The sequence below is a fragment of the Hyla sarda genome, chromosome 5, assembly GCF_029499605.1.
Source record: "Hyla sarda isolate aHylSar1 chromosome 5, aHylSar1.hap1, whole genome shotgun sequence".
NCBI lineage: Eukaryota > Metazoa > Chordata > Amphibia > Anura > Hylidae > Hyla > Hyla sarda.
The window spans coordinates 106,175,351-106,199,639 of NC_079193.1; the positions used below are offsets into that span (position 1 = coordinate 106,175,351).

Below are 24,289 nucleotides of genomic sequence, written 5' to 3' on the forward strand. Positions count from 1 at the left end.
TCTAGATTCCTAGCAAATCAATTGCATTTCATTCATATTTATGTCATTGGGGAAAAAAACAACTTAAGTGTGTAAAGTGTTTAGTAGAAATCAATGGTTGCTGTCCTCCTCTGGTTGCTAGCATCAAGCATGCTGTGACGTGGTAGAGTAAGATACAAGACATGTGAAGACTGCTCTCTCGTTACCAGTAGAGGGAAGCTGTACTTTGCTTGCAGCAGAGCTGAGGCAGGCTATTTCTTCTTAGAGGAAACACTGCAGCCTTCTGGACTGCGTCTGCCTCTCGAGGGAGAGGCTGACTGTTGTTCCACCCACAGGCTGGAAGGAGGGGGTTTGAATGAAAGACAAGACAAGCCCTAAACACCATGTCACTCCGAGAGGGAGACAGCAGCAACTAGGCTGGAAGGGATTTTTTTTTCTTTCTTTCTTTCTTCCTTCCTTTCTTTTTTTTTTTTCAAATATTTTTTTTTTTTACCTAGTAGGGGGAGGAGAGAGGAGAAAATTCTGAGAGACTGAGAGTAAGAAAGGAGAACAGCCAAGCCGGTCTGCAGGAATTCTGAGTTACAGCATACAGCTTTCTGGTTCCTGTCACAGGACTTTATCTTCTGCACATTCTGGATTTATACTACAGACAAGCTTCTTTTAGGAATAAGGAGATATTAACAGAGGGATATCAACAGGGGAGAGGAAGGACAAGCAGCGCCTTGTGTGATTTTATTTTGATACAAATCTAGATTTCCGATGTCTCCCTTGTCGTATTGGAATGAGTGATTGGTAAAACATTAAAAAACAAAAACAAAAAAAACAAAAAAACATTAAGGCTGAAAACTCCTGAAACAACATCGTTGCTGTCAGGAATAGTAGTTTCTGAGAAGGAAGAAGGGCCTGGGGCATTACTCCCTGTCAACGAGTTTTCTGCATCAGATATTACGATTCCAGCTACATGGGCAAACGCTTGGAACAGCAACCAATGTACCCTCAGTACACTTACTACTATCCTCACTATCTCCAAACCAAGGTATGAGAGAGCACCGCAGAGAATCTCCAGTGGTGCCCAGATTATGTGATTATTCACTCAGTGGATGATGGATAGGTGACTGCTATGAATGACAGTTTCCTTTATTTCAGTTTGGTATCACACAGAGCAGAGCTTACACAGTTAAAACAGGGACACCAGAAAAGCAGGAAGGTCAAGCAGTGTGGATTGCTTCCCCCATCCCCCTAAACCCTCTTGCCCTTTCTATTTTTCTACAGTATAACTATTTTTATTTATTTATTTTTTATTTAATCCTTTGTTGTCTGCCACCAGGATTATATTTGTCTTCTTTATTAGCGTAGAGCTCTATTTTATCGGCAGCATGTAATTCTCTTGACATAGGATGCAGATTGGCTTAGACAATAAAATGTATACTCTTGGATGTAAATACAGTCTCAATGGCACTTTAGTGAGATCAGTACAATCTGGGCAGCCGAAAGCATTATCCAGCTGCAGGGAAATTCTATGCTGATCAACTTTAAGTGGAAAATGCACACAGCTTAAGAGCCAAAAACAATCAGATTTGTTGTGTTGCAAGTTTGGGATTTTATAAGTGAGTGGTAAACACACAACTGAAGGTGGCCACATCACTTTAACTGTCTAGCAATAAACCTAGATATAGTATTTTTTCAATATACAGGGCAGATATGGGACATCCCCTTGTCAGAGGTCAAGAGGGGCAAATGTGCTGATGGATAATATTGCATAAATCTTTGATAAGAATTAAGCTTGGGTTCTCATAGATGCTCAGCATCAGCTGCATCTCACTAAAACTGCTTAGTCAGGTATTAAATTACACATCCTATATTGTCCCATATAGTATTGGAGATGGAACTTCTCTGACAAGACCCTTAAAGAGTTATTTCCTATTCCATTGTATGTAATGTGAAGGTCAATGTTGTCAGTCGAACATTTTGAGACCCCTGTGCAGGTAGCAGATAGGTTCCTTTGTCTTGGTAATGGAGACGGCATTTGGTGGTAGAAATTACTAGAAGAGAGAGAGAACAATTAAACATAAATGACTGAGTTATCTTTATTCTCTAGGTTGTTGTTAGGAGCATGCTGTGTGCAGAAGGAATCAGACTGACATTAGCAATGTGTACCATATAGTTGCAGATTAGCTTTACAATTTTCAGTTTCAGCAATCTGTACAAAGACTAAGCTAAGTGGAAGGTCATGGTTAAAAAACAACTATAGTACACGTGTCTGAAACAGCAGTAGTCACTACAGACAAGTGGCATCTGGATCCTATCACTTTAACGTGTTTCTAGGACATTAGTTTCCAGTTTGTAGGACATTAGGTTTGGGTGAAGAAGGTATGGGAGAACACTATGTGCATATTAGTTTTTCCATGTCTGTACGCTGAGCTTACCTGTATTTCCACAGACTGTCATACTTGGATGAGCAATAATTGCCTAGACACAGTACTCCATTATTAATGATTGCCATTGCCTTCCAGTTGGGTATTCAGATGTTTCGCGCCACACACACCACAAATTGAAAAAACATGTTGCTGAGAAAACTATACAAAGTGGGCAAAGTTCACTTGAAGTGAACCTGTCGCATGTCCGCAGGGGAGCTTTTTATAGGGTAGACCACACTTCCTGAAGAAATGCTAACATGGCATAGAAGTCAGGAAGATTTCCATTAAACTTGGATTCACCTCTTAGTATGGCTACCATGTAGTGCCTGGGAAATGTCACCACTCACTAGTGAATTGGCTGTAAAATTTCTTCTATAAGATATTTGCCTGACAGTCAACAATGAACGTCACTAATAAAGAAGCAAATAGTTCCTTTTGATTCCCGATATTATTAATTCAGCCAGATATCAGCCAGCATTACAGTAAACAGATCGAGGCGTTGGCCAGCATGTTTCCAAAGTGCTTGATATTTGCTAAGATACACTACTTTACCAATATGAATTATTAATGCTCACCATTAAGTGCTGGCTAGCATTATATTTCAATCCAGTTTCTAGCGTGAGCTTATAATTTATAGTCATTATATAGGAAATACGCAATTATGAGAATATCACATAACCGTCATAAAAAATCCTTTACAGAGGTTAAAGGGGCCTTGACTGCCAGCTGTAGGGCAAATGCAGTCTGGTTATGATTTCCTCACTGTCTGAAATAAGCCAGGGGGAAAGGGCATTATTATTAAAACCGATACTATTCAGAGTTGTGTTGAATAATTGAATGAATGAATATAAGAAGTGTTGCTTTAGGAATCAGATTTGTTTCAAAATTGCTTTAGAAAATATTTCCAAAATTGTTCAGCCTCCTTCTGAATGACACAACCTTCATTAGAGGTATACCGCTTTAAATGTCTAGAAGTTAACCCTTTTACAGTCATGCGTCTGGCTCATTCTGATCACACATTTCTTTCTTTTTTTGCCATCTTTTTATCACTTTCTGCATCAAAGGGAACTGAACGGTGAAGGTTTTACTTTAGGAAAGGGACTCATAATATTTTGCATACATTAAGTATGTAAAATAACAAATTCATTAGTATACAACTATAATAATGACATAAAAATAGAGCTAGACACTCTGGTATGAATATTGATCTTTCCATCTGGTTTGTGGAATGTAAATGATTCTCTTCTGCTAATGAAGGTAGATAGTAACCCAAGAGAATGGTGAGCAGGCTAATCATGTGGAGAGGAATTAGGTTCAGTTATTGTCAATGACCTGAATGAACAGTCTCACTAGGAAACCACAGCAACTTTAAAGGCTTTTTGGAGATAATAGTGATTTTTATCCAACTATTCATTTCCCCACGGTCTAGAAAGAAATTCTTTATAACAGAAGAATAGGCTGTACTGTACTTTCTAATAATGAAGGTGCACCTTTAATTAACCATATCACGCATTGGTACTGATTGATGTGGATTCTCTTTCCTAATTGGAGGTAAATTTAAATCTATCTTTCATCTATCTATCTTTCTATCTATTAATAGCATTAATATGTTTTCCTTCACATTGTCCTCTACAAGTCTGCACCAATTTGTAATCCCTGTTCTGACTATGCCCCCTACTCATGCTGACCGAATACAGATTTTCCAGACCCATCCCTGCTTAGTAGGTTTACTGCATTTTTCACATTTGGCCATCTGGACATACAGAAGGCCTTGTCGAAAGAATTCCAACATGAGGAGGAGGTTGATATAGCTTCCCTTGCTGGTGGTGTACAGCCTGTGTTTGGTGTCTGGTGTGAGGTAATAGTCAGGTGTGAGAAGTAATTCATCAGCCACACACTGGTTTCAGGCCACAATTTCAACCATCTGCAGCCTGGGCAGGTGCCAAAGTCTCGATAATCTTGTATTAATAATATTCTGTGTCTACAGAAGCGTGCTATAAATATTGCTATAAATTGTGTCGCTTAACACCGGCTGCTCTTTGTGGTTGCCGTCATCCTATTTGGGCATCTAAGTTGTCATTGAGAAATTGGTTAATGGTTCATTGTTTATGGATATTAGAGAAATATTTGCTTTTGTGTAGTCAAATTATAACAGTATTTTCTGATTTATCCGGAACATTGGAATTGAACAGAAGCTGTGCTCGATCGCTAACATTAAACATGACAGTTTGACTATTTTTTGGCTATTTGTACATTTTTGTGCTGTACTTTTACTTGATCATAAAAAAAGACAGGATATCATCAACAAGACAGGATCCACTGTCGTCATATTGAAGTGTTTGTCTTTCCAGTTGTCCCAGACGTTATGTAACTTAGTACATATGTTAGTAAAGAATCAATAACAAAAACAGCTTTTGGAAAGCCGCAGAGAACTTTGTAGGAGTAAAGAGAACCAGAGTCATAATAAGTTTTGGGGAGAGTTATTTGGCCGTACATGCTTTTAAGGCAGATAAGAGAGAGAGAGAAAGAGAGAGAGAAAGAAGAAAATGCATAGGTTCATTTCAGGTCATGTTGGAAATGGCCTGAACACAGTTGGCTTTACAGAGATATGATTTCACACAGTACTTTTCGTCTTTATGAGTATGTTTGGCAAGAACAGCTCATTCAGTCACGAACATGCCAGTTCTGAAGCTTCCAGGAAGTCAACTCCCCCCCCCCCCTTTTTTTTTTTTAAGAATTCCTTCTAATGTGTTGTTTTGAAAATGCCTTTAATGGAGGAAATTTATACAAGTAGAAACAGTTGATATTTCTCCAGAACTCTATTCCAGGGCTGTGCTAAAATCTTGTTTGCTGAGAGTGTTTGAGGCACAGCTGTATGCAATTAAACAGTGTAATATTAAAAGCATGTGTATGAGAGATCTATTATGATAGAATTGTTCCATATAAAATAGCTGCTTATGGGAAGAACAGAGGAGCTCCGAGCTCTGATTGATTCATGCATTGTTGTGTTCTGCGTGTGATCTTTTGGGGATATGTTTTTCAAGTCTGTTTACACACTGGGTTGAGTAGGTGGAATCCACTGTGCAATCTGCGCTCGGAGAAAGCACACAGAATATTTCACCGTTTACGTCACGTCGTTCTCTTTGTGCAGAACTAACAAAATACTCAGTTTTAGATTTTTCTCTTTTTTACTTTTATAATTTGGAAACCCTGAGTTAAATTTATGTTTCAAATGTTCTTTCCTGGTCATTTTTTTTTTTCATTTTAGATGCAAAAGCATGGAAGCTAACAGGGAACCTAAACTAATGGGATTATTTATAATGCAGGTCACAGCTGTTATCAGTGCAGTTGGGCACAATTACCTTTATCCTGGCAGGTATTACAGTACTGATTCCATTGACTTGCCTAATAAATGCAAGGAAAGAATATCATATGAAACTCAAAGGGGATTCAGTGCTTATCTTGAATGACCTGTCATTATGTCTGCATACTTTGTGGAAGCATATGGATGTCCTGGGGAAGGTCCTCTGCTAAAAAGTCAGGTCAAGTACTGATGGTGAAAAATTGTGGTTATGCAATTATAGTTATTGGAATTTGAGGATATTCACCCTCCAAACTTAGTGAGTGAAAACTTACATATTGTTTAATAGCTAAACATTCTGTGTTCCTGAAACATAGCTCAACATACCATTAATGGATGATGTATGGCTTTCAGATCAAGTAGATTCAATTATGGATATCGCTGCAAATACAGTCAAGGAGTTTAAACATGCATGGGATAAGCATAAGGCTATCCTTCATATAAGATAGGGCCAGGGACTATTGATAGGATTCAGATTATTGGGCAGACTAGATGGGCCAAATGGTTCCTATCTGCCGACACATTTTGTGTTTCTATTGGGGAGATTTATGAAAACCTGTCCAGAGAAAAAGTTGCTAAGTTGCCCATAGCAACCAATCAGATTGCTTCTTTCATTTATAAAGAGGCCATGAAAGAAGCAATCTGATTGGTTGCTATGGGCAACTCAGCAACTTTTCTTCTGGGCAGGTTTTGATAAATCTCCCCTATGTTTCTATGATTCCTCAATGTTGAGGGGAAAATTATAGAATCATCAACAAACGTCATTAGTACTTAAGCCCTATTAGAACCTGTAATGGACCAATTCTTTAAGGTCTATCCTATTTGGTGACCACCTCATTGAGATGATATGCTTTATCTAAAAAAAAAAAAAAAGTGTTAACACTCTGTGGCAAAATTAAATATTATATTGAAAAATGACGATATTATCACTATTACTATATCAACAGAATGATAAAAGCACATAAAATTTATATTTATCCCTGTACATTAACTGTTGAGGTAAAGCTTGCCATCACCCCTGGTCCTTTACTGGATATGTAAGCTTATGTAATCAATAAGTGGTGAAATGTGTTTGCTTCATCAGGCAGTCAACTTTCTGTGTTTTAATAGAACAACACAAGACAAAAGTTCTAACATCATATTTTTGTCCAATGCAGATCAGTGATTCATCATTAAATATTACTGTCATCCAATCATCCCTATTTCATGATGTCTTCTCTAGCCTAATGTAACCTCATTTTCTTCTGCTTAGGTGTTAATGATGGTGTTTTTTGCATTTTCTGTATGAGCATCCCATTTCATTTAGCTGGTTTCTTACATTTCTGTGAAAAACATTAAATTCTTTTCTACCAATTTATATTTCACTTGTTTGGTTGAGCATTTATCTATTGGCATATTGTTTTGAGTTTTTCGTCCTGACACTTTGATGTCTTGCTGTGCATGTTCTCGTTTTGTAACCTTTCCATTTTGCAACAACTGTATGGGAACAACCAACATCTGTCACCACACTACATGCTCGATATCCAACTTGATGGTGTTTTATAATCCTTTACAGTGTTTCAACTGACATCTCCCCGTGTAATACTCATAGTGGTCAGTCAACAAGCAAATGCTTGCTCTTTAGCTGATCGCTTTGTTGTGACAGGTTGAAAAATCATTGTTTGTAGGCCACACATTACCTTGAATAAATGGGAAATGAATGGCTGACAAATTATGTAAGTAAAGAGCTGCACGAATGAGCCAGTGATCGTTCATGCAGCCCTGTCCACAGGATAACCAACCCATGTAATAGGCTTGTTAAAGGAGCTCCAATCTACTTTATTGGTATTCACATTGAGCAGCCATTGGCCTGTCTAATACCACTATAACATGCATCTGTAGGATACCCATGTAGGGGCAATCAAAAACCATGCACACATGTGGTTTTCAAATAGACATGTATTGGTTGCATTATTTTGTAGCAGTTCAATCCTCACAGCTTCCCTGATAAGCCTGAAAAATCATGCAGTCAATTACTGTTTATTTGAAAACCACACCTACCACATGTGAGAATAGTTTTAGGGTGCATACGGTCAACACAATGGGGAACCATACCCTTAGAGTTGCAATTATAAGGTGATTCTTTATTAATGGTGCCACAATTTTTTTGTTATTTATAAAAAAAAAACAATAATTATTATCTTTATTTATTTATTTGAGGTTTGTTTGATAAAGCCATAATATTCATCTATTATGGTGTGTTCAAACCACGGCTTGTCCATACCACGGTTTAGGTCCGGTCACAAAACTGGATACAGGGCAAAAATGAGCTGACCGGGGCTACTATCTGACCCCGCAAGGCTAATTCAAATGAATGAGATGCAGGCAGGGTCTGGTTGGGGTACGGGAGCGCCCAGTTTTCCCATCCCCCAGCCTGATTCCCATCCCAGTATGGACAAACAATGGTGTGAACAAACTTTATCTTTAGCTATTTGTGAAGTTAGTGCATTTACCATTCTCTGATTTGTGACCATCCTCTATGTGACTATCCTCTTTGTGACTATGTTCTATTTAGGATAATTCCATATTTTTAAGGGTTGTTCTTTCCCTAATAACTGTAATATGTGTGTCTATATTGAGTTCAATGAGGCAAAATAATAATCAGACCAGGAAGCACTAGCCCATTGTGTGCAATAGATAGATAGAAAGATAGATAGTAAGATAGATAGAAAGATAGATAGTAAGATAGATAGATAGAAAGATAGATAGTAAGATAGATAGATAGTAAGATAGACGTGAGAAAATTATGTCACTCATGTATTTCTTTAAAATAGAAATTCTTGTAATGTAGCAACATTTCTTTGAAGGATGTCTATGAAGTCTATGACACATTATGTTCTTCCATGTGTGATATGCATCTAATTGGCATAAAGAATGCAGCAATAGCTCTTTACCTTGTCTAGATCGTGTGGAGAAAAGAGAATAGTTCTTAGCATGCAAATGGCTGGATGTGCTTTCTCATTTGACAGAATAGAATTAGGACTGAGGCTGTGGTTCATTTCTTCAGCCACCTTGTCTTTTTAATAATAGTAGGATGCAATGAACTCTACTCTTCAAGTGACACCATGCACAGTCAGGAACTCCTCCTGAATAAAGATGCCACAATGGAAATACTGAATGAAAACAGCTTAAAGGACGATGAATAGAGAGTTCTCATGTATACATATCTTGAAAACACATATCGGAAAAATGCTCAGAAATGCTTTTTTATTATAATGTCCCTTTCAAACTACAAAATTACTCAGTTTGAAAGATCCGTTCGAAGTTCTGTCTGAAAATGAGCTGTAAAACGTCAGTTACAAAATCCTATACGGCCATTAGAAAATCCCATTATAGTCTATGGGATTTTTCTAATAGCCGTTTTAACCGGTTGTTAATAACGTTATTTTGTGATGGAAGATAGAAACGGGAGAAATAGTGCATGCAATGGGATTTTCTAAGGGCCATATAGGATTTTGTAACTGCCGTTTTCAGCTGATTTTCAGACGGAACTTCGTACGGATCTTTAAAACAGAGTATTTTGGTAGTGTGAAAGAAGCCTTAGCAACACAGACTTTTGAGAATCGTATTAGGCAATATCATCGAGTTTATAAATGTGTTTTATTGTATTTTTACTATTTTGCCATGGAAAGCCCAGCAAAATATTTAAAGGACATCTACCAGCAGCTTCATGTTGCCTTCACCACAAGTAGCATCAAAATAGCAACAGGTCCACTTCTTGCAAAGCATTTTAGAAAACATTTGTAGATTGCATAATATACTGTAGGTTATAGAAGAGTATAACTGCAGGGTCAAAGTACACATTGGGACAATAAAACAAATATAGCTGCTAATAAAGTAATAATTGTTTTATTTAAAAGGCACTGTAAGATCCAAAAAACTTTTAATATGTTGTTACTAATGAAAATTAAAGACCTTTTGTAATATGGTTGTTTAAATGTATTTGAAAATTCAATAAAGGAAATTGCTCCTGAAAATCCAACCACTAGTGGTCCCCATACCTACTGGGACACTTAACAGTTCTGTAGCAGCATGAGCTTTTCATGAGTCATGGACAAGAGATGACCCATGGACAAGGCTACATGAGCAGACACACCAATCACCTCCCACCACCACAAGGGAGGGACAAGCCCTCTTCCCCTAAGAGGATTTCTAACCCTGTGAACTAATGAAAAGAGGAATTTTATAATAAATAAAGGTGATAGAGGCAAAAAATAAATGAGATGTACATGATCAGGATTAGGTACTGAGCAACATTTTCATTTTGTTGTGGGATCGGTAAACCTGTTTTTTTTTGTTTTAGACTGGATTGATACGTAATATTTTGGTTAGTATTTTGTCAGTATTTTTAGTCAAAACCGTAGTGTTACTGACACAGAAAAAATTGTAATGAAAAGATGTATACCTTTCTCTGTGTTCCTGACTCACTCCTGGTAAAAATATTGACCAAATGGAAGAACATTGACCAAATAGAAGCAATGCAAAAATACAGCATGCTGCAAGATGGGAAAACACTGGGTCTTTCTGAATGTTAAGCCGAGCGTTCCGGGTCCCTGCTCCGCCCCGGAGCGCTCGCGGCGTCTCTCTCTCTACAGCGCCCCGATCAGACCCGCTGACCGGGAGCGCTGCACTGACATTGCCGGCGGGGATGCGATTCGCATAGCGGGACGCGCCCGCTCGCGAATCGCATCCCAAGTCACTTACCCGTCCCGGTCCCCGGCTGTCATGTTCTGGCGCGCGCGGCTCCGCTCTCTAGGGTGCGTGCGCGCCAGCTCTCTGAGATTTAAAGGGCCAGTGCACCAATGATTGGTGCCTGGCCCAATCAGCCTAATTAGCTTCCACCTGCTCCCTGGCTATATTACCTCACTTCCCCTGCACTTCCTTGCCGGATCTTGTTGCCTTGTGCCAGTGAAAGCGTTTAGTGTTGTCCAAAGCCTGTGTTCCAGACCTTCTGCTATTCCTATTTGACTACGAACCTTGCCGCCTGCCCCGACCTTCTGCTATGTCTGACCTTGCCTCTGCCTAGTCCTTCTGTCCCACGCCTTCTCAGCAGTCAGCGAGGTTGAGCCGTTGCAGGTGGATACGACCTGGTTGCTACCGCCGCAGCAAGACCATCCCGCTTTGCGGCGGGCTCTGGTGAATACCAGTAGCAACTTAGAACCGGTCCACCGACACGGTCCACGCCAATCCCTCGCTGACACAGAGGATCCACATCCAGCCTGCCGAATCCTAACACTGAAGTTTATTAAGCTTGAGAAATGTTTAGTCATTGGGTAGAACTGTCTCTGTCGCAATAAAGTAGCACCATGAAGAAGTCTTTTTAGAAAGGGTGCTGTTGTACTTTTAGCCATATGTAGGGATGAGAGAATCAAATCTGAGGAATCCGAATTAGTTACGGATTTCAGGAAAAATTAGATTTGCAACAAATGCGAATATTGCCATGATTCGATTGCACAAATCGCTTAATTAAACTACATTTAGTGCAGTCTAGGCTCCGGGGCATCTAATATGGCAGATCCACATGTGACGACATGGGGCAAGGAATCCAGGGAAGGTCGGAAGACGGGTAGGAGGGATGACACTTAATCATAGGCTGCATGCAGCCTATCAGCAGCCAGCCACCGCTGTGATGTCACAGCGCTATATAATCAGCAGCCATCTTGCAGCCAGTCACTTCAGCCTTTTATTGCAGAAAGAGAGAGAGAGAGAGAGGAACAGACAGCAGTGTGTGTTGCACAGAAAAGGATTTTTACAGCAGCGATTCACCTCCCAGTCACATCAGCATTCCATTGCAGAGAGGGGCAGAGAGCAGTGTGTTGCACAGAAAAGCTTTTTTACAGCAGCGATTCACCTCAAGCCTAAATCAAGCCCAGAAGCACTGATAGGGAAGAGAGTGAGATTGAGAGATAGAGTGCATTTTTGGGTGTAGTACACAGTGACTGTGTGCTGCAGCACTGGTGTGTACTGCTGGTGTTGTAGACACTGTTTTAAGCCTAGTGGAGCACATTGTCCTCCCCTCATAAGTGCATACCACATACAAACATTTAAGCGGTGTACTATTTTGTTCCTGTTAAAATCTTAAGGGCCTAGATACTGTGAAAGGCCAGCCAGAAGTACACACTTGCTGGTGTTGTAGACAAATACTTTTTTAAGCATAGTGCATTGTCCTCCCCTCATAAGTGCACACCCCATATGTACATCTAAGTGGTGTACTAAGTGGTGTACCCTGGGAAATGGCTGTGTTTGTAGGTGGAAATAGGGAGAGGTTCCTGTGTGGGGCCACCCTTTTTAGGGTAATTAACTTTTGCCAAGAAGGGAATTAATAATGCAAGAGTAGGTAGGGTAGGTAGGAGTAAGTTCTTACCCTCACTGGTTACAATTGACCATATGTTGTTCCCTTCCACCTTTTAGAGGTCTTTGCATCAAATCAATACTTGGTGTTGTAGGTGGCACATGGTGTTTTTTTCACACCTTTCCTTTTGTTTCATTTAGAAAAAAATTTTGGGTCCATATATTTTATCCTAAGCATATTATTAAAAGTTAAATTTTACGTAATGCATATCCTCAATACTTACTTGTGCACACTAACACTTTTACAAAAGAGACTGTTTTCTTCTGCCTACCTGCTTCAGCTACTATTATGATCCTGCCACCCGCCTGATGCCACACATCTGATGCCAGGTTCTCCTTTTTTCACCCACCTTCGTCACCGGGTACTGGTATTGCCACCCACCGCACCACTCTGTCACCTGGTAACTTTCTGGACTCCTGATGCTCCTGCTGCCACCTCCAGGCTGTCTCATTCTGCCATCATATGTTCTCCTCGTGCTGATGCCACCTCCAGGCTGTCTCATTCTGCCACCATATGTTCTCCTCATGCTGATGCCACCTCCAGGCTGTGTTATTCAGCCACTATATGGTCTCCTCATGCTTCCGCCAGCTCCAAGCTGTCTCATACTGCCATTTCGTGGTCTCCTCATGTTGCCGCCAACTCCAGGCTGTGTCGTTCAGGCACTATATGGTCTCCTCATGCTTCCGCCACCTTCAGGCTGTGTCATTCCGCCACTATATGCTGCCGCCAACTCCAGGCTGTGTCATTCAGCCACTATATGGTCTTCTCAAGCTGCCGCCAACTCCAGGCTGTGTCATTCAGCCTCTATATGGTCTGCCCATGCTTCCGACACCTCCAGGTTGTGTCAATCAGCCACTATATGCTCTCCTCATGCTGCCGCAAACTCCAGGCTGTGTCATTCAGGCACTATATGCTGTTGCCAACACCCAGCTGTATCATTTAGCCACTATGTGGTCTCCTCATGCTGCTGCCAACTCCAGGCTGAGTCATTCAGCCACTATACAGTCTCCTCATGCTTCCATCACCTCCAGGCTGTGTCATTCAGCCACTATATGGTCTCTGCATGCTGCCACAAACTCCAGGCTGTGTCATTCAGCCACTATATGCTGCCGCCAACTCCAGGCTGTGTCATTCAGCCACTATGTGGTCTCCTCATGCTGCCGCTACCTCTATGCTGTATAATTTAGCTACTATATGGTCTCTTCATGCTGCCGCCAACTCCAGGCTGTGTCATTTAGCCACTATATGGTCTCCTCATGGTGTTTTAAACTCCAGACTGTGTCATTCAGCCACCATATGTCTCCTCATGCGGCTGCAAACTCCAGGCTGTGTCATTCAACCACTATGTAGTCTTCTCATGCTGCCACCAACTCTACACTGTGTTATACAGCCACTATATGGTCTCCTCATGCTGCCGCCAACTCCAGGCTGTGTCAGTCAGCCACTGTATGGTCTCCTCATGGTGTTGCAAACTCCAGGCTGTGTCATAGAGCCACCATTTGGTCTCCTCATGCTGCCACCATCTCCAGGATGTGTCATTCAGCCATTATATGTTCTCCTCATTCTGCCGCCACCCCTATACTGTGTCATTCAGCCACTATATGGTCTCCTCATGCTGCCACCAACTCCAGGCTGTGTCATTCAGCCACTACATGGTCTCCTCATGCTGCCACCACCTCCATGCTGTGCCATTCAGCCACTATATAGTCTCCTCATGCTGCCACCACCTCCACGCTGTGTCATTCAGCCACCATATGGCCTCCTCATGCCACATCCATGCTGTATCATACAGCCACTATATGGTCTCCTCTTACTGATGCCACCTCCAGGCTCATTATGCTGCTCTGTGACAGTGATTCTAAAAGCGACGCCGCTGATCTGCTTGTCATACTAATTAACGGTATTATTTCACTAACCCAGCACACCCCTATGAATGTTACATAAAGGCAAAGTGTTCTACACCCCTATTGAGGCTCTCTGTAGGCCAGAAATAGTCCATTTTAATAGTGATTCGCCACAAATAAATTCGGACTGAAACTATTTTTGGGGGAAAATTCGGCAAATTGGCCGAAACGAATTTTAAAGAAGCTGGGATTACGTTGGTGAACAATGTGACAGCCTCATACTTTAAAGGAGCTGCTGCAAGTGATCTAAGTTCTACATTGATTGTCTTCTGTCTTAAAGCACCTGGTAGACTTCTTTCATTTCCCCAAGGCATTTAACCCCTTAACGACCACGGACTTAAATGTACGTCATGGTTTGGTGGTACTTTGCACACCAGGACGTACATTTACCTGTGCTAGCAGCAGCCGGGAACCTGCCCATAATGGCCGACACCCGCAATTGCGCGGATGTCTGCCATTAACCCCTCAGATGCCGTAATCAATACAGATCACGGCATCTACAGCAGTGCGGTACTTTAAATGGATGATTGGATCGCCTGCAGCGCTGCCGCCACAATCCGATCATCCAGCATGGCAGCCGGAGGTCCCCTCACCTGGCTCCGGCCGTCTCCCGGGGTCTTCTGCTCTGGTCTGAGATCGAGCAGACTAGAGAAGAAGATCACCGATAATACTGATCGGTGCCATGTCCTATGCATAGCACTGAACAGTATTAGCAATCAAATGATTGCTATAGATAGTCCCCTATGGGGACATAAAAACTGTAAAAAAAAAGTTGAAAACTGTAAAAATAAAAAGTAAAAAAAAGGGAAAAATCCCCTCCCCCAATAAAAATTAAAATTGTCAGTTTTTCCCATTTTACCCCCAAAAGCGTAAAACATTTTTTTATAAACATATTTGGTTTCGCCGCGTGCGTAAATGTCTTAACTATCAAAATATAATGTTAATGATCCCGTATGGTGAATACCGTAAATGTAAAGAATAAAAAAAAGTCAAAAAATGCAGATTTTTTTGGTCACATTTTATTTAAAAAATTAATAAAAAATTATCAAAAAGTTTTATATATGCAAATGTGGTATCGATAAACAGTACAGATGCCGGCACAAAAAAATTGCCATTATACTGCCCTATATACGGAAAAATGAAAATGTTATAGGTGCTCAAAATAGAGCGATTTTAGATTACTGATTTTGTACAAAAAGTTTTAGATTTTTTTAAGCAGTACATAAATATAAAAGTATCTAGTCATGGGTATCATTTTAATTGTATTGACCCACAGAGTAAAGAACACATGTAATTTTTGCCGTAAATTGTACAGTGTGAAAACAAAAGCCTCCAAAATGGGCAAAATTTTGGTTTTCATTTAAATGTCCTCCCTAAAAAAAATTTTTTTTGGGTTCGTCCTACATTTTATGGTGAAATGAGAGGTTTCATTACAAATTACAATTGGTCACACAAAAAAACAAGCCCTTATATGAGTCTGTAGATGGAAAAATAAAAGAGCTATGGATTTTAGAAGGCGAGGAGGAAAAAACGAAAACACAAAAATAAAATGGTCCTTAAGCTTAAAATGGGCTTGGTCCTTAAGGGGTTAAAGCATTAAAGGGAATAGACTTTCCCCAGCAGCAGAGAAATTGCATTACTATAGTGTGAGCAGTTCTGTAATATATTTTGAATTACTTATAACGTATATTTAATTTTACATGGTAAGGGGCATAACAAAGACAAGACATAAACACTGAAAGGCAATACACTGCATTGAAATAGTATTGCAGTTTATTGTCTGAGCAATAAGAAGATCCCACAGTCTAGTCTCAAAGTGGGTTAAAATACTAAATATACTTTCTTAAGGAGTAAAGCATAAAGGGGATAGAAACCCTAGAGGACAGCTCACAAAGGATGGAAATAAAGGAGAGAGCACATTCGAGGCAGGGTAGAATCGCATAGACTGTGTACAGAGACAGTAGACCTAATGTATGGAGAAAATGTTTTTTGTACCATAATAAGTTGAAAGCTTTTTAAATGTGTTCATAGGCTTTTATTCTTTTATTCCATAGATTAACTTACTAACGTCTAGTACAAAAAAAAAAGCACAGATGGAGAGATGGTGAGCATACTGTGCATGGTGGTTTCATTTCTTCTTGTTATGAATCATCTGACCATACATTACAATTCTTGACATCTAATTGCATCAGGGCAAGTAAAGGTAGTCGGAGTTAATTGAAATTTGCTGTAAATTTATAAATTAATTCCAAAGTTTCATTTGGGCTCAAGTGAGCATAGAAATTGGTGTGCCTGTATAATACTTTACTAATGACAGCTCCGGACTAATTAACATTCCTAATTACTGTAAGTGCACACGTTCTCTGTTCTTCTCATACATATCTTTATTTTACAAGTCAAAAAGGGCATCTGAAAGACTTTTAAGGAAAAACAGCAAAATTTGGAAAAGGGAGAAATATTACTTGTCCTATTATTGATTTTTATCTGTATTAACGGCATCTGTTTTAAGGCTTTGCAAGATATTAATTTGAAAAAGAATCACTGGTCTCAATTAATCCCACTAAATGGGCCCAATAATGATTAGTTGAGTGTAACAAGTGGACCTTTCTCCTTGGCTCCTTATAGAATGTTCACACTAAGTAATTTAAAGGGAATCTGTCAGGTCCACATCATGCTCAGAGCTCAAAGTGTTTCTAAACTGCAACATGCATGCCTCCTCTCTTCCCCACCTTCTGCCTTGACTGACTGATGCGCAGCATCAACTGCTGGAAGCTGACCCATGTACATTAATTATGCAGGAAAGGGAGGGGTGGAGGAGGGAGCTGGCATGCTTCTGCAGTTTAATGATGCCTCCTTCACACCTAAGCTCTAACCATGATGTAGAACTGTCAGATTCCCTTTAAAGGGTAGCTGTCATTAGAAAAAGTTTTTTCACATGTTGCTCACACAGTCAAAAGATTTGATCACACCTGTTTTCTGTATGAATCTGTGTAGACTTCTACGAAGAGAGGCGCAAACTTCCGCAGACTTCCCCAGCATTTAACTAGCAATAGCAGCGAGTTTAGGAGTAAAACCTGGTGCAATCTAAACTTTTGGCATGTGTGGGCAACATGTCAAAAGTTTTTTTTTTTTTTTTTAATGACAGTAAGGTTATGTTCACATGAGATTCCGCAGCAACAGAATCTTATTGGTTTCAATGGGATCCTGCTGCACTGTTCACAAAGCGAAACATCTGGCACAGAAATTCTAATTCTGGTGTCAGCAGAAAGAGTAGACATGTCCCGTATGAACATAACCTAACGCTTTAAGGCAGATTCCACACAGATTTTGACATGGATTTGCCTCAGGGCCCAAGACCTATTAATTTCATTGGCAAATCTGACGAGAACTGACATGTCAATTCTGTGTAGGATTATTCTATTGTACTTTTAAATCCCAGTTCAGTTCTGCTATGACAAGGATTTAACAATGATTTTTAGGAGGATTTGACAAGGATTTTTGATGAGGATTTTGACAAGGATTGCCTTTTCAGTTTCTCAGGAAATTGTACTTGCCCATTTACTGCATAAACTTACCTTTAGAAAAAGAAAGCGTTTCAACCTAGGAGGTGTGGAAGAAGGCTCTGAGGCAAATTTAGTGGAAACAGGAACAGTTTCTTAGTAAGGCCCCTGATTTTAGGTAGGGTATGCCATTGATATCTGCAATTATGTGATAAAGATCGCAAGATTTACAATATAGATGCCCTCATCTAAAGGAATCTCTCCTGGTGTCCATTTAGATCCATGATATCGATGTTTAACAGTATTTGAGCAAACAATACTGATGCTTGTTTAGCACATATACAATTTAAAAATAGGGTTGAACCAGTGGAAATCATCTATTGTCTGTTCACATGAGTAGGTATGAGCTGCAGTACCAGACTCTGGATTAAAGCAGAACTTTTTTGGATAACCCAATCTGGTCATGCAGTGTTAGCTAGTTGTTGTCAGTAGCATTATACTTTGTTGTTGATATGATTAGGCTTTATGCCTGGAAAGTTCCTTTAAAGGTTGCGTGTTTGGCTAAGTATTGTCTGATGAACACCTAAAATGCTATATGGCATCCCAAATGTTCCCTTAAAGGAGTACTCCGCCCCAGACATCTTATCCCCAATCCAAAGTATAGGGGACAAGATGTCTGATCACAGGGGACGGAACATCATGATGTCACAGCTCCACCCCATTATGTCATGCCCCGCCCCATCAAAAAAGTGTATGGGAGGGGGCATGACGATCACCATTCCCCCTCCCATAGACTTGGATTGAGTGGGCGGGATGGGACGTGACATCAAGGGGGGAAGGGGGTGGAGCTCTGTCACCTGCATTGACCCATCATCATGCACAGAGACACTATCACTAAAAATTAGACACGCCAGTGTCAAATTAGCTAATTAAACCAAAATTAACCAATATCCACATAAAGCTAAAACATCCATTTATTCATATCCTTAAAACTCCCATAACAATCAAAGAATGAATAAAGATAAAAAGTTCTCCTATGATGGAACACCTGTATATCCCAACGCGTTTCCCCATGTATCTTATATAGTATACAGCGGTTCATCAGGGAATCACAAAAACAAGTGAAAAATTTGTATATGGGTTGGAGAATTATCTTACAAGATGGCAAGACAATAGTATAAATTTTACATATAGTACATATACAGCCAAATAAGTACAATGTATGCAAGTGACAGAGAGGCATTAGCATAAAATGCATATGCATATAACATTAAGCACACAGCAGATCACATGTAGGCGGACATGTAGCTGGACAGATTGCTTGTAGTGTCTTAGCAGCTGCCAATCCTCCAGGTAATGATATGCCAACATATGATAGATGGACACCTTCATATGGATCAAATAGGCAGTATCCCTCTCAATGCTCAGAGGTTCCAGATGCAACCAAATTCCCTCAAAAGGACATGTAGATACTATTAGACCACATCGGTAATATATTACTAATTCCAGTATTCAAACAATCAGGTAACCCAGGTATCACAATGCCACCAAAAAAGTGCAATCCTTTACATCCAGCCAGTCCACAGATAACTCTCCTAGAAAAACTGTCACTATTATAGTACTGATCCCCAATCCAGCATACACAAAAATAAGCTATTCCGCGGCTGATGATTACAGTTTGCTCTGTAGTCATGACAGCGGGGTGGCGCTGCAGAGATCGCAGGGTCCCCAGCAGCGGGACCCCCACAATGTCTGGGGCGGAGTACCCCTTTAAGCCTATGGCTGCAATTTTAATGATTAATATGGTCATAAAAAAAAGAATGTAAAAAAGGGGTAAATATGTGTATCTACTTAATGGTATTCACCAAAATTACTTGTGTCTACAATGTAACTTAGTTATATTATTAAGGCAATGAACAACTTTGACAATTAATTTACTATATTTTCATTTGCAGTCTTCATTCCTTTATTCATTTTCAGACCCCTGATATAAAGTTTGCAACATGTTCTCAGTTTCTGGCTATATGATGGATGTGAGGTTTAGGTGTCCAGAATACTGCTGCCTTTAATAGATCACATGCACTGGGCACATCTCTATTCCTATGTCTTGTTGTGCTTATGCTGAGGAACTTCTAACCCCTCCCTACAGTGTTTTCTGTCAAAACTCTCCACTTCATATACTTAAACATTGCTTGTATGATCCCTCCCCCTCCCCTTTGGAGATTATCTTGTTCATGCTTTCCTCCCTTTCTACAGCCTAGATGAGCTGTCTTTCCAATTTTGACATTTGGATCTGCTGTGTACAGTACCTTTTTTCTGCTTTCTCTAATCTTTGAAGCAGAGCAACCTCTTATGTGAACACGCAAGAAGCTAAATAGTAGGACATTTTAAACAAAACTCTATATAGAAATGTTATTTATCATAAATTAGGCATTAGTAAATAAAACAAAACAAATTAATTTCAGTACAATGTTGTCCATATTATTTTAATGAAGAACTTTTATGATAGATGTATTTCCCCTCCTACCAGTTTTATTATGTATGAAATATCATTAAACTAATCATACTGCATTAAATTACATAATTATATAATATATTGAATTTAAAGACACCAAAGAAGATCTTTCCAAAAAAACATCACATTTTCTGCTGTCCGATGTAGTGTCAGTGCTGTCCCATGTAATGCGCAATTTGTGACTCCAGGGTAATGTTAAGCAACAACATTCCAAGGTTTAGACAAATTTCCTGGGCCAAGCACTGGGGTCAATAATGACCACAGATGTAGGGTTATGGAAAACTGTCTATACTGATGCCGGATAGATGGTAATTCCTTCACAGTACATATTAGAGCAGAGTAACCCTGGGGAGCCATTTGCCCTGCTGGGACTTGTAGTTGCTTGCACTTAGCTGAATTGTGATTTGTGACCTATGGCAACCCACGCTGACTTTTAGACTGACTGACTGAAGAATATTTCCCCAGAGCATTGAGCTTACCGCCAGGCTTGACCTTCACCTGTGCAATAGGGCTCCTAAGAATTGCGTGGCTTCCTAAGGCCTCCTCAGATCACCTCAGACTTCTCACTCTTCTCTACAGAGCACCTCAGCTCACACTAGACCAAGACTGAATAGCTCCAACTCCTAACTGAACAACGCCTCCCTCCCTACACTACATAAGGATTAAGGTGGGGGCATCCCTCTGTGGCATTAGAATCACCTGGTTCACTCTTAAGGTTACGGTTAAGGTACGGGCTTCCCTTAAGGTTACGGTAACACTGATAATTATCACATAACACAAAATCACATTTCAACACAACAAGATATACTTCAGAGTAGTGGACCCAGAACAGAGACACTAGAAGTGCCTTAGACAATGTTTACTGGACAATATCATGTACTGGGACACCACACCTATATAAATCTTTACATTGATCGGGGATCATACCAACAAATTGCTAATGCTGCAATATAAATAAGGACTTAAAATTACTCTAAGCTGATCAATTTGGGAGTCCTTTTCTTTACCACATTTTCTCTTAAAGGGGTTGTGCGCTGCCCTGCCTTTCGGAGCTCCACTCGCAGCGTCCGGAAGTTCATTACTCCGAATGCTGTGTGAGGGCTTCCGTGTTCGCGGCCGCCCCCTCGTGATGTCCCGCCCGCCCCCTCGTGACGTCACGCCCGCCCCCTCGACCAAAGTCTATGGGAAGGGGGCGTGACAGCGGTCGCGCCCCCTTCCCATAGACTTTCGTTGAGGGTGGAGGAGTGACAGCACGAGAGGGCGGCCGCGAACATGGAAGCCCGCACACAGCGTTCGGAGTAATGAACTTCCGGAAGCTGCGAGTGGAGCTCCTAAAGGCAGGGCACCGCACAACCCCTTTAAATATCCATTGCAGGTTCAGACAATCTGGAGACAAATAGAAGTTGTCTTACCTCCTCTATAAGTAAATTTGCACTAACAGAGTACTTTTCTTTTCTTTTTTTTTTGTTCACTTATACAGTGCAACCTAGACTGTTATAGAATAATGTAGAGGTTCTTGTGATTTCCTAATGCTTACCTGATTTAGCTGGCAAGTATGGGTCATGAGTCATGTTTGTTTCTAATTAAGTGCAGAGATGAATTAGTCAGTGCAGAGGTTGACATGTATCTCTATGGGAGAGCTGAAGTTATCCGATCGCTGTATCTCTGGCTCTCCCGTAGAGATACATGGAGGGGGCGTGTCAACCAGCACTTTCCATGGGGGTCAACATGCTCTGTTCCTGGGGAGAGACATGTATCTCTATGGGAGAGCTGAAGTTATCCGATCGCTGTATCTCTGGCTCTCCCGTAGAGATACATGGAGGGGGCGTGTCAACCAGCACTTTCCATGGGGGTCAACATGCTCTGTTCCTGGGGAGAGCCAGGTGCCGTGCAGAAGATTGCAGAGTGTCGCAGAGCTCAGACCCCCTACGATCTCTATACTGATCCCTTATGCTTTGTTGTACAGCACCACAGTACTCCTTCCATCACGTGGTAGACTCTAGAAACCAGAAGCCTAAACAGCTGAGATTCATACATGGGTTGGTGTTAGTTCACACTATGTGAAATTTTGATTTTTTTTTTTTATTCAAAGCGTGTTTTTAGTGAAAAACTGCCATGTAGAAATGTTACAAATTTAAGGTGTTTTATAAAGTTTTTAGGCTGTGTCAGCACTAGTGTTGCTCGCGAATATTCGCAATTCGAATTTTATTCGCGAATATCGCATATTCGCGAATTCGCGAATATTCGCGAATATAGCGCTATATATTCGTAATTACGAATATTCGTTTTTTTTTTTTTTTGTTTGTTTTGTTTTTTCACAGTACACATCACAGTGATCATCCCTCTCTGCTTCCAGCTTATGTGGTGTAAGAAGGCTCTAATATTACTGTGTGAGACTGGTGTGCGAATTTTCGCATATGCGAAAATTAGCATATGCTAATTTTCACATATGCGAATATTCTCCTATGTTAATTTTGTATGTGCAAATTTTCGCATATGTTAATTTTCGCACACGCGAATATTCGAATATGCGAAAATAAATTGAGAATATTATGACTATGCGAATATTCGCGAATATGGCGAATATTCGTCCATATATTCGCGAATATTCGCGAATTCGAATATGGCCCATGCCGCTCAACACTAGTCAGCACGTTGAACTGCATTTTAGCTGTTTTTGCTTAGAGTTTGCAGGAGTGATCCTATACATGATGATATCATCCTGTAGTTCACAGGAAGACAGGTGATCCAGAACTGACATCCTCCTCTGATATATTTAGCCAGGTAATTTCCTATGAGTCAAACTAGTGATCACATGACCAAGTTACTGTCATGATGTAGCAGTGAAAAAAATAAAACAAATGGAGCTGTATGCCTAGTAATGTGTAGTGTTGCTCGTGAATATTCGCAATGCAAATTTTATTCGCGAATATTGCATGTTTGCGAATTCGCAAATATTTGCGAATATAGCACTATATATTGGTAATTACGAATATTCGTTTTTCGTTTTTTGTTTTTCTTCACAGTACACATCACAGTGATCATCCCTCTCTGCTTCCAGCTTGTGTGGTGTAAAGAAGGCTCCAATACTACTGTGTGAGACTGGTGCTCGAATTTTCGCATATGCGAAAATTTGCATAGGCAAATTTGAGCATTTTCGAATTTTCGCTTATGCTAATTTTTGCATATGCTAATTTTCGCATTTGCTAATTTTGCGAATATATGATGAATATTCGTCCATATATTCGCGAAATATCGAGTGTGATATGGACAAAAGAAGAAAGAAAAAAAAGAACCCGGAGTGCTTCTTTAATTTAGAACAAGCAGTTACCTACATTTTAATTTCTAGTGATTTCCATAGGAATAGTATTTTTAATACTTTCTTCCCTTTCATTGAGCTGCTTGTTTATGCTTTTCACTGGCTAATTTATAGGCTTCATTCACACATAGATTAGCAAGGGCATTTGTAGTCCTGTTCAGAAATGCATCATTAGTGCACTAAAAAGGCTGGAAACAATGTTTGATATTCATTATTTGTTTCAATTGTCAAAGCTTCTTGAATGAAAGTGTTTTTTGTCCATATACAAATGTACTATTTTACTATGATATAAAAGATATGCCCCCATTTCATTATCAGCGGTGGGAGGGGTCTGTCCCCATCAGTGTTTATAATTAAAGGGATCCTTCATCCTTTGCTGAGTATTCCTGCACAGGGAACTTTAAAGCCCATAACCGTGATTTAGGTTGTGTTCCCTGTACAGCTGGTAGCACTGCTGTGCAAGAGAAATACTAAAGGGACCTGTGTTCTTTTTCATGGTGATCCTGTAGCTCACAAACTCATTAATTAGAATTGTATTGCATATCCTAGTAAAAGTGACATAGAATAGAAATAGCCCAACCATCAGAGCAATATCCACCCATGTGCCCTATAAAGACTTATGGAAGGCATTAAATGAAATCTGTTAGCTACAGTTCACATTCTAAGCTGCTGACAGAGATAGCTGTTAGGACAAGAAGATACATATAAATGTGCTTCCATAAAGTAGAAACATGCTTGTATTCTCCTTTACCAAGTGTCAAATAAGCTTTCCCAAGAGACCTTCTCCCTCTCCTTCCCCTATCTGTCCCTGCTTGATTGACAACAAGCTGGAAGCTGAGCCCTGTTTCCAAATCTCCTACCTGCACACAATTTGAGAGATTCATAAACAAGTCTCAGATTCCA

At 40.2% G+C, this 24,289-nt stretch overlaps 1 protein-coding gene across 1 annotated transcript in view; it reads left to right on the forward strand.

Annotated features, from left to right (window-relative positions):
* The first annotated feature begins 202 nt into the window (after positions 1-202).
* The window catches only part of RBMS3 (RNA binding motif single stranded interacting protein 3), a 763,640-nt gene continuing 739,553 nt past the window's right edge, over positions 203-24,289 (forward strand). Inside the window, exon 1 of the mRNA XM_056520078.1 lies at positions 203-1,015. Within this exon, the coding sequence (XP_056376053.1) occupies positions 941-1,015 (75 nt within the window). The 5' untranslated portion in view covers positions 203-940. The remainder of the gene's footprint in view (positions 1,016-24,289) is intronic.